Source organism: Amphiura filiformis, unplaced genomic scaffold (assembly GCF_039555335.1).
Source record: "Amphiura filiformis unplaced genomic scaffold, Afil_fr2py scaffold_70, whole genome shotgun sequence".
Taxonomy (NCBI): Eukaryota; Metazoa; Echinodermata; class Ophiuroidea; order Amphilepidida; family Amphiuridae; genus Amphiura; species Amphiura filiformis.
The window spans coordinates 279,239-291,519 of record NW_027305534.1 but is presented as its reverse complement, the minus strand read 5'-3'; the positions used below and the strand labels follow the sequence as shown (position 1 = coordinate 291,519).

Below are 12,281 nucleotides of genomic sequence, written 5' to 3'. Positions count from 1 at the left end.
ATCAGTACTTAACCAGCTGTCTTCTTGTTGGTGATCCTAGAGTTCTTGCAATGTTCTGGACGACTGATGTAATATATCCTTATTCACTTGTCCTGCGAAAATCAGCGAAGTCCATCGTACACTTGCATTTATAAATCCTTGCGTATAAAATCCTCATACGAAAATGATGATGCTTCCTCCAATCTCCTTTGCGCTGCTATCTCCACAAATATATCTCCTTGCGCTGCTTTCTCCAAAAATGGTGTTTCTTTCACCAACCACTCTTTTTCCAGGGAACAGGTTTCTTTAACACAGCTCCACTGTTTTTTGACAGATGCGTTGCCTTCACAAACCCAGCAAACTCCAGCAATTTGACAGAAGAACTTTTAATCCTTTGATGAGGAAGAGCACTTTTGTGTGCTCGCTGTCTTCTTCGTTGCTGTATTAAAATTAGCTCAATTATTGTCTATATAAACTGGTTAAAATGTACTTCTTTTCTTGAAGCACGAAGACCATCACACACATGTGGAGTTTTCAATCTCACATGACATTCTGTAAAGTCCCAACAAAAGCCTTCAGCTTTTTATATCAGTACTCATGCAAAAACCCATCATCTATTAATAAACCATTACTTCAATCACATTTTCACAACATTGCTGCAATCTTGGGATTTCCCAAGATTAATTATACACATTCACATTACATCACTTCCTGGGGGGTTTTCCTGATGGTGCAATAATGAACTAGGGCTTTCCAAGTTCCAAACCTAGCTCTGACTTTGTTTACAATAATTTGGGGAATTCCAAAATACAAGGGGTTTCCCATCTCATGAAATACTTTCAGCTTGTAAACAAAGTTAAATAATTAAATTAAATCAAATTACTCAGGGCACATCACACCCTCCCCTTAAAAGAAGAAAGTTCGAATGTAATGAAAACTTTCTTAAATGTTTTCTTCTTTTACATCAACTTCAACATATTATCAACTTTGAGTATTTAACTCATCATACACAGTGACTACTTGTCACACACAACTTCCCTTTTTAAAGGAGTTTTTGTTTATCGGTTTTTCTTATGCAATTCTGGACAGGGCATCAGCCATTACATTGTCTTTTCCCTTAATATGTTTGATGTCCAGATTGTACTCTTGCAAGGTCAAACTCCACCTCACCAGTCTTTGGTTTTTGTTCTTCATCCTGTTGATGAAAGTGAGGGGATTGTGATCTGTGAAAACAAGCACAGGGTATACTGTGGTACCCAAATACACATCAAAATGTAGCAATGCTAATAGCAATGCTAGACACTCCTTCTCAATTGTGGAGTAATTTCTCTGGTGCTTGTTGAATTTCCTTGAAAAGTAACATATGGGGTGGTCAATTTGATCTTCACCCTCTTGCATCACAACACCTCCACAGCCTATGTCACTGGCATCAACAGTCAACTTGAACTGCTTCTGAAAATCAGGTGCAGTTAGCACTGGTGAACTCATGAGTATTGACTTGACTTTGTGAAAAGCATTTTCACACTGTTCTGACCAAATGAATTTTGCATCTTTCTTCAACAAATCAGTCAAAGGACTTGCTATCTCTGAAAAGTTTGGACAGAACTTTCTATAATAGCCAACCATTCCTAGAAATCTCATGAGTGCCTTCTTGTTTACAGGTGTGGGGTATTGCTCAATTGCTTCAACTTTGGCTTTGATAGGTTTCACCTGACCTTGACCTACAACATATCCTAAGTATGTGACTGTGGCATGGCAAAACTCACTTTTTACCAGATTGACTGTCACCTGTACTTCAGACAGCTTCTCAAACAATTGATGGAGTTGTTCCATGTGTTGTTCCCAAGTTTGACTGTAAACAATCAAATCATCTACATACGCTTCACATCCCTCTATGTCTGCCACAATTTGGTTCACCATTCTCTGAAAGGTTGCGGGTGCATTTTTCAACCCAAATGGCATGACTTTGTATTGGTAAAGACCAAACGGTGTACAAAAAGCAGAAATCTCTTTGGCACGGTCTGTGAGTGGAACCTGCCAGTACCCTTTCAAAAGATCAAATTTGCTAACAAATTTTGCATTCCCAATTTTGTCTATGCAATCATCAATTCTTGGAATTGGGTACGAGTCTGTCTTTGAATGAACATTTGCAGCTCTTATGTCTGCGACCAATCGGTATGAACCGTCAGGCTTGGGAACAAGAATACATGGTGAACTCCACTCACTACTACTTGGTTCTATGATATCATTGTCTAACATATAATTAATCTCATTTTTGAGATGTTCCATTTTCAATGGATTGACTCTGTAAGGATGCTGCTTGATTGGTTTTGTATCACCAACATCTACATCATGAAATGCAGCATTTGTTCTACTTGGCGTATCAGGAAATATATTGTCAAATTTGTGAATCAAATTTGCAATTTGACTTTGTTGATCTTGAGAAAGATGACCTAACTTTGAGTCCAAATTAGTGAGCACATCAGAATTGTTCAATTTTACATTATACTCTTTGTGCTCTAGCTCTTTATCCTGGTCATATGTGACATCAGAATTGTCATCTTTACTCTTGTCTACATTGGCGATTTTGTCTACATCGGCATGTTTGTCTACATTATCAGCATGTTTTACTGTACACACAGGTTTTGGAATGCCACTGTCACTTCTTTCAACATACTCTTTGAGCATATTTATGTGGCATAACTGCCTGCTCTTGCGTCTACCAGGAGTCTTGATAATGTAATCTACTTCACCCACTTTTGACTCCACTTCACATGGGCCATGATATCTGGCTTGTAATGGGTGTCCTGGAATTGGAAACAGTACTAGAACTTTGTCACCTGGTTTGAACACTCTCTCTTTGGCATGTTTATCATACCATTGTTTCATTTTGGCCTGACCCTGTTTCAAGTTTTCTTTGGCAATATCAGTTACTCTGTTAAGCCTATGCTTAAAATTGGAGACATAATCCAATAAATTGATATCTGATTTCTCATTGAGCCACTTTTCTTTCAACAACTTTAAGGGCCCGCGCACTGTGTGTCCAAACACTAACTCAAAAGGACTAAATCCCAAAGTTTCCTGAACAGCTTCCCTAGCAGCAAACAACAACAAGTGTACTCCCTCATCCCAGTCCCTCTGAAATTCCAAACAGTATGTCCTGATCATGTTTTTCAAAGTTTGGTGGAACCTTTCTAGTGCACCTTGTGATTCTGGATGGTAAGCACTTGAGGTATACTGCTCTATACCTAATTGATACATGACCTGTTGAAATACTCCAGAAGTAAAGTTTGATCCTTGATCAGACTGTATGGACTTGGGGAGCCCCACAAATGTGAAGAACTTGGTTAAAGCTTTCACTATAGTCACTGCTTTAATATTTCTCAAAGGTATGGCTTCAGGAAAGCGTGTTGACGCGCACATAATTGTCAGAAGGTATTGATTACCTGACTTGGTCTTTGGTAGGGGCCTACACAATCAATAATAACCCTACTAAATGGTTCATCAAAGGCTGGAATTGGCTTCAATGGAGCAGGAGGTATTTTCTGATTTGGCTTCCCTACTACTTGGCATATGTGACATGTTTTGCAATATTCAGAAACATCTTTTCTGAGAGTGGGCCACCAGAAATGTCTCAGAATTCTTTCATGAGTTTTCTTAACACCCAAATGCCCTGCCATGGGACTATCATGTGCTATGTTAATTACTTCAGTGTGGTATACTTTTGGTACCACAATTTGGTGCACTACCTTCCACTCTTCATCGGCAGGTACATCAAGGGGGCGCCATTTTCTCATTAGCACACCATCTTGTTTATAAAACAGACAGAATTTTGTTCTGCTTCTTCTAGGGTCAATGCCCTTTGATTGATCTCTTTGAGTTCTGGGTCATTTTGTTGCTCCAGAATCAGCTTGTCATGACTTAATGGGTCTTTCAATGTATCCCCAATTTGTTCATGCTCAGAGCCTGTGTCATTTTGAGGGGTATTTTTATCCCCAGGAGACGGAAGTTGATCTTCTTTCTCATTCAACTTTGACACAAATGTGTCTTCCAAATTGTAGCCTAAGTCATCAATTTGGTTGTCCTCAATTGTTTCTAATGAGGCTCTCTTACTCATTGCCCGTGTCACTGCACATGCAGGAAATATCTCCTCTTCCTCACTATTATCAGCCTGTATACAGGGCTTATCTGTGACTATTGGGTCAGGAAAAACCTTCCCCCCTGCCAAATCATTTCCTAGCAACATGGACACTCCCTTGACTGGCAATTCATGTCTAACTCCTATGGTTACATGACCAGAAACTAAGTCAGATGTCAAGTTAATTTTGTGGAGAGGTACACTAATTATTTCCATCCCAATACCCTGGATCAAAGCATTACCTGCTGAACTATCCTCATTAAAGGGCAAAGTTCCTTCCAGAATCATAGACCGTGCACAACACGTATCTCGCACAATCTTGATGGGCTTTGGACTACCATTCTCACCAAGTGATACTACTCCCTCTAACACAAATGGTTCAAATTCTTCACACACCTTGTCTGTCTCACCTCCCTTTTGTGGGAATTCTTGTTTCTTGATTTGACTGACTTGTTTCTTTGACTCAAGTGACACTGCACATCCTACAGTATTACTAGCAGTTTGCTGCTGTTTTTGTGCGTCTTGTCTGCCTTTTAAGAAATAACACTGGGTCATCGTATGCCCTGGTCTCTTACAATGAGTACAAGTTACTTTGGCTTTAAATTCAGTCCCAAATTTTGCTCTGTTACCTGAACTCCCTGGGGTCCCTCTACCACCAGCACTATGCTGTGAATTAGACTGAGGTTTCACTTCTTGTGTACCACCCTGATTTGCTCTAGGTTGATTATGGCTGAACCTGTTTGAATAACTTCTGTTATGACTAAATCTACTCCCATTCAATTTGTGAGTTAAGCCATAGTCGTCCGCCATTGTCGCCGCCTCATTTAGCGTCTTAATTTTGCTAGCGCTTTCATCCAAATGGGTTTTAATGTCAACGTGGACACATTTCTTGAACTCTTCTATAAGAACCAATTGCTTAAGTTGGCCGAAATCATCTTTGACTTCTTTTGAACCAAGCCACCTGTCAAACATTTGTTCTTTTACTCTGGCAAATTCTACATGGGTTTGATCTGCTTGCTTTCTTGAATCTCTGAACTTTTGTCTGTATGCTTCAGGCACCAATTCATAGGCCTTAAGGACTGCCTGTTTAACTTCTTCATAATTATTACACTTCTCTATTGGTAGAGCTGAGTAAGTCTCCCTGGCCTTCCCCACAAAACTACTTTGTAACAGTAGGGTCCAATGCTCTGGAGGCCATTTCAAATTTGTAGCTACCTTTTCAAAATGTTGAAAGTACTCGTCAACTTCTTTCTCTTTGAATTTAGGCACAAGCTTTACATACTTTGTAACATCAAAGCCTGACTTTGACTTTGAGGAGAAACTTGATGAGTATTTGTCACCTAAGCTTAGCCAACTTCTCTTGTTCAAACTCAATTTCTTTTTCTTTCAAATGTGCTTCCAGCGCCATCTTTTCATGGCGCGCTTTGTCTTCCATTGCCATTTTCTGTTTCTCCATATCTAATCTTTCTTGTCTTTCTTGTTTTTCATTCTCTAACTTGATAATTTCCAGTTTTTCTTTTGATCCATTTCCATTTTCTTTTGGTCCATTTCCATTTTCCTCAATTCTAATTGAATTTCCAACTCTTTCAACTTAAATGCTGAGTCCCCACCAATTTCTACTTCAAGTTTCTCTTCCAAATAGGATTCATCAAAAATATCTTCCCCGACCAAAACATCTATCAAGGCATTTTTGATTATTTGCTTTCTTGTAGCTTGCTTTACTTTCAAGTCATAATGTTGGGCAAATGCCAATAAATCAGGCTTCTTCAACTCATCAAACTTCTCCCAATTTATAGTTTCAAGAAACTCTTCTGCTTTGAACTCTGTCATACTGTACTTTCACTTTCAAGACTCAGTAAATGAATGTTAACTTTTTTTACAGTGTATCTTCCCGGACGAGCCCCCAATTTTTGTTACGAGTCGTACTTGACTCAAGGCCAAAATCACCTTTTACCCGAACTCACACGAATGCACAACACAAATACACTGTTTGATTAAGCTAACATAATCTAAGTCTTTAATTGAAAACAGAGTATGATTGGTACATATAAAAACAATATCTCATATACAATAAAATCACACAATGACAGTTTTACTATATCAGTACTTAACCAGCTGTCTTCTTGTTGGTGATCCTAGAGTTCTTGCAATGTTCTGGACGACTGATGTAATATATCCTTATTCACTTGTCCTGCGAAAATCAGCGAAGTCCATCGTACACTTGCATTTATAAATCCTTGCGTATAAAATCCTCATACGAAAATGATGATGCTTCCTCCAATCTCCTTTGCGCTGCTATCTCCACAAATATATCTCCTTGCGCTGCTTTCTCCACAAATATATCTCCTTGCGCTGCTTTCTCCAAAAATGGTGTTTCTTTCACCAACCACTCTTTTTCCAGGGAACAGGTTTCTTTAACACAGCTCCACTGTTTTTTGACAGATGCGTTGCCTTCACAAATCCAGCAAACTCCAGCAATTTGACAGAAGAACTTTTAATCCTTTGATGAGGAAGAGCACTTTTGTGTGCTCGCTGTCTTCTTCGTTGCTGTATTAAAATTAGCTCAATTATTGGCTATATAAACTGGTTAAAATGTACTTCTTTTCTTGAAGCACGAAGACCATCACACACATGTGGAGTTTTCAATCTCACATGACATTCTGTAAAGTCCCAACAAAAGCCTTCAGCTTTTTATATCAGTACTCATGCAAAAAAACCATCATCTATTAATAAACCATTACTTCAATCACATTTTCACAACATTGCTGCAATCTTGGGATTTCCCAAGATTAATTATACACATTCACATTACATCACTTCCTGGGGGTTTTCCTGATGGTGCAATAATGAACTAGGGCTTTCCAAGTTCCAAACATAGCTCTGACTTTGTTTACAATAATTTGGGGAATTCCAAAATACAAGGGGTTTCCCATCTCATGAAATACTTTCAGCTTGTAAACAAAGTTAAATAATTAAATTAAATCAAATTACTCAGGGCACATCACAATATACAGCTAAAAAATCTCCAATATGGATTTGTTTTTGTCGCTAAACTGGAGATTTTCGAAAAGTTACCCTTTTGATTTTAATTGTATTCTTTCTAGGGTTACCTATCATTGTCAGACATGGAACCAAAACTCTATGAAGACGTATCAATACCAGCTCCAGACGAAAAAGTGTAGAAATCACCTCTATGGAGAAAAAAGTAACATGCAAATAATTATAGACTTATAGAACAATTAAGGCGTTTTCTTTAATACTTTTTTGGTTATCATTGGTACTCTTGTAATTTTACCAAAAAAACATCTTGGCCATCTTTATAGCTGGTACCGTGCGTGCAGTATATTTTGATATTTCTATATTTTTAGCACGCACTTTTATTTTAATCATGTGTGTTTTTGACTGTATATTATATAATTATTTGAGTACTGAATAAAATGGAATGAGATCAAATGAATTGAAAATAAGTTTACTTTACAGCAAAAAAAAAAACATGATCAAATTTGTGAGCAAAATGAGGCCTGAGCAATTTTGAGACACCGTGTTATTACATAATTACATCAGCCTATAGATTTCTGAGCTATATATAACTTTTTATTTCATTTTTATTATTTATGTATTTGTCTTTTGATTTGGTTTCTAGTTATTTTAATTGTGTATTACATGTATATACCAAAGACAATAATGGTAATGATATAAAAATAATTGGAAATATTCTAATAAAGAAGTATAATTCTATAGTTAACAAAAAGACTATAAATATGGGCTATTCCAGAAAATAAATTCACACCCCTATAGAGGAGTAAATTTTTGGTGTGTTGCTTTGGGAAATTATTACTTTTGGTAAGTAAAGATAAGTGAAAAAATTCCAGTTGCCAATGTTACTTGAAAAAGTTTGGAAATGCAATAAAATGAATGAAACATCACGCAAATGTCCACTCTCAAATTAAGGATTTCTGATATTGAACTATTTTTCTGCTGGATTTTTTCGCCTTGGACACTTTAAAAGTCTGGATTGCTAACAATCACGACTGGACAAAGAGTCCGGAAATCCAAACTCCTCTACATGTATTATAGGGGTATGCGTTTATTTTCTGGAATAGCCCAATGTAGACGTTAAGATCTTTATGAAAGATGTAGTATATAGTACATAATTTATATGTGTATTAAAAGAAACAAATACAGGAACTATTATTTGAAATGAAGTGTGATATTTGCTTGTTTAAGTGTCCGATTTGTGTTTGTTTGTTTATTTTAAAACCACATTGTATAAACTTGCGAATAGCAGTGTTTTAAGGGGGTACTACACCCCTGCTCAATTGTGTGCCTATTTTTGCATTTTCCTCAAAAATTATAGCGCATTGGTGACAAGTAAGATATGTATATTATAGGGGCAAGGACTACAACTACTGCACTGGAAATTTTATTCCACCACAGACAACAGTTGTGGAGTTACAATCAAAAATGAGGGAAAACCAATATTTGATCAATAAATCAATAACTACTTGCCTTGAGTTGCTGAATTTTCAGTGCAGTAGTTGTAGTCTTTGCCCCAATAATATACATATCTTACCTGTAACCAATGCGCTATAATTTGTGAGAAAAATGCAAAAATAGGCACAAAATTCGCCAGGGGTGTAGTACCCCCTTAACCCAAACGCGACATGCGAGAATAAGTGCCTGCTCAGAAAAAACCCAACATTTTCACTAATTCTGTTGTTGTTCACGCATCCGCCTATAGAGATTAGAAACTTTTTATGCAAGCCCTAATCGATTTGTAAGAATGTTTTAAACTAGAGTGGTTACCGCACCATAGCTGAACCATGAGACACTATGTACCACTGTTACCCGAGGGTCATTATACCTTCTTGGCATTTCAAGATATAAAAATGACCCACAATATGAATATGAGTCTCACCCCATTGGAGAAATTATTTATGTTACATTCTGGTTTCTTTTTTCTATTTGATTTGACACCACTCAGGGGGTCATACCTTCTTGGAATTTCGAAATATGCCTATTATGAAAAGGACCCAAGATGGGAATATTGACACGTGTCTTATGAGGAGTGTTATCCCCGGTGAGGGAATTCATTTTGATACATTTTGAAATTATTTCTCTTTCATTTTATACCACTCGGGGGATCATACCTTCTTGCCATTTTCAAATTATTTTTATTATATGTTTTACATTTTTTTCTGTCGGAGGACATGTCAAAAAACGGGTTGTGCCCCCAGTCAGACCCGGTGCCCTCAATCATGGTCGATGCCCCCCCCCCTCATGACGACCCACGATACGCACTGGTTCTTATGATGAGTGCCATATTTGTATTATATATTATTACAATCGCAAATTTCCAATTTGCGAGTGTTCTGTTTTTGGTCAGTTCTTCTTTCTTTCTTTCTTCTGTCAAACTTTTAACGAGCCATCGTAGCCATATGCTTTAAGCCAATGTGACCATATTTGGTCACAAGGACCATTGGGTGGGGGACAAATGTTACATGACCAACTCGGGGTCAAAGGTCATCCAAAGGTCATTATGGCCAATATGTGATTTTCACTAAAAATGCTTCTTCTTCCACAAATTACATAACACAATGTCGTCACTTGCATACCTGCATCGCCTTTAGCCAGTGTCTAAAAGTTGTACACAAAGAATTGGGGTCAAAGGTCATTAAGGGGTAAAATCTTACAATTGGGGTAAAATCTTACAATTGCATTATCTCAACATCCGTAAAGGGTATGGGGCTCAAACTCAGTGACAACAAATCTCATGACCAGGGGAACATTTTACAGGGGTCAGGTCAAAGTTCATGCAGAGGTCAAATTTAAGAAATGCATTTTCTGTACATCTGTAATGGGTACGGGACTCAAACTCTGTGACAACAAACTTAATGACCAGGGGAATATTTTGGAACATTTTGCAGGGGTCGGGTCAAAGGTTATCTTGGGTCAAATCTTACAATTTCCTTTTCTGGACATCTGTAAGGGATATGGGGCTCAAACTCAGTGACAACAAATCTCATGACCAGGGGAACATTTTGTAGGGGTCAGGTCAAAGGTCAAATTTTAGAAATGCATTTTTGGGACATCTGTAAGGGGTACGAGACTCAAACTCGGTGACAACAAACTTAATGACCAGGGAGAATATGTTTGCAGGGTCAGGTCAATGGTTATCTGGGGTCAAATCTTATACCGTAATTTCATTGTCTGTAAGGGGTATGGGGGCTTAATTTCGGTGACAACAAACCTCGTGACCCGGGAAACATTAAGGTCAAAGGTCAGGTCAAACGGCCATTAAAGGATTACATGCCTTGCGATTGTCTGCGCTCTGTGAGCGCAAATTATCTCTAGTTTACTTTGTTATCCTTCATTTGACACCACTCGGGTGGACATGCCTTCATTGCATTTCGAGATAATGTCCATTTCGGCATTTCGAAATATGAAAAGGACCCAAAATATGAATATTGACCCAGGTCTTATGAGGAGTGTTATCCCAGGGGGAAATTATTTTTTATTATATTCTTTACTTTGATTAATTTGTTATCTCTTTCCTTTGACATCACTCGGGGTCATATCTCCTTGGCATTTCCAGATATGAAAAGGGGACTATTGACAAGCCTATACACTTAGGCCTGTCCGTCACTTCTAAAGATGAGTACCCCCCACTCCGGTTCAAGCCGGTGAGACCAGGGAATCCATTATCAGAATATTGTGCAATAATGCGATCTAATAATGGCGCCCCTCCTTCCCAGGGCCTCCTGGCCCCCGATTCTTAAAACAATTGCGCGCGGCGCGAAAATTTGCATAAATAGGGCCTAACACTAATTAATTTTGGTTAAAATGAAATTGATCTTTAAATGATTTTGCGCTGAGATGCGCGCAAAGCCCGCGAAAATTGTGACTCTCATCGCTTCGGCACAGAATCGATACCGAATTGATTAATTCGCCCCCCCGAGCAGAGTGGCGCCCAGGTCACGTGCCCCTCCCCCGTCTTTGGACCTCGACCTTATACTTTATGTATGGAAACTCTCATGCTTTTAGCAAAAAATAGTGGCTCCTGAACGGGGGGGGGCTGGGAGCCGGCCCCTTCAATAATTTTGGTGAGGGGACCGAAGTATCCTAGCCCCCCCCCCCCAATAATCTGAGTTAAATTCATAATTTTAGGTAAAATTCAAAAAATTAAGGACAAAATTCACAATCCAATCCATCCGCTTCAGCGTTTCGAGTTTCGCCCCCCATATTAAAAATCTATCGGCGTATCTGCAAAGTGTACAATACTTCATGTTAACAGTTGTACTACCAAGCTAGTTTACAACTTTCCTGGCATCAGACTTTTTTCAGAAGGCCCCTTTAAGGAATTTCCATCAAACCTGTCGAACCGGCACGAACTTTAACAAGTTCAAACGAACTATCAAAAAATATTGCTATTTTAAACATGGCATACGATCCCTGGTTGGTATTGGTATTTCCTTGTGTATTTATTGAATGAAACAAAACTTGTACAGGGGAAATCCCTATTACTTCCACCATTGTCAAGTTTACACAAAGTATAGACGTGAACCCGGGAGAAAGAATAAATATAACTCTTGATAATAGTCTTATTATTGTTCTCAAAGTTCCAAAGTTTGGACCCTGGACGGTTTACTTCATTAATCAAGCACGAGATTTACATTCAAAGATTAATAGAATGTTGACTTCCTTAAACAGCGTGGGTGGTTGAGAGATCGTAAACAGTTTTTTTTAAAGGGACCATTATTTATATTTTTACATACATTTTGATGTTTAATTTCAAATTCAGTGCTTATATTAATAAAAAATTATTTATTGGTTAATTAAAAGCTTTGGACAACGTCAACACCAAACAATAACAACAATACTAATAATGATTAACAATAATAATAATTATCAACAATTATAGTTATTCTGATCATGATGATATAAATGATAATAATATTGAAAATCATTTAAAGCATTTATTGAGCTTTTGTTGTTGTTGTCTTTGTTTTGTACTCAGTGCTTGCTGTTGTTGTTTTGCTTAGGCCCTTCACAATTAATTCTTAGTTTCCTGTTTCATGGTTGAAAACCAGGGATGAGGCGACTTTTAATTATTAATTATTAATTATCTTTTATTTTCTTTATTTTAAAATAAGTGGTCGCAACC

General features: G+C 37.8%; 1 protein-coding gene across 1 annotated transcript in view; it reads left to right on the top strand.

The window, feature by feature from the left end:
- LOC140144651 (uncharacterized) overlaps positions 1–7,343 on the top strand; it is a 42,112-nt gene extending 34,769 nt beyond the window's left edge. Inside the window, exon 33 of the mRNA XM_072166461.1 lies at positions 7,222–7,343. Coding sequence (XP_072022562.1) covers positions 7,222–7,299 — 78 coding nt within the window. The 3' untranslated portion in view covers positions 7,300–7,343. The remainder of the gene's footprint in view (positions 1–7,221) is intronic.
- Positions 7,344–12,281: the final 4,938 nt, after the last annotated feature.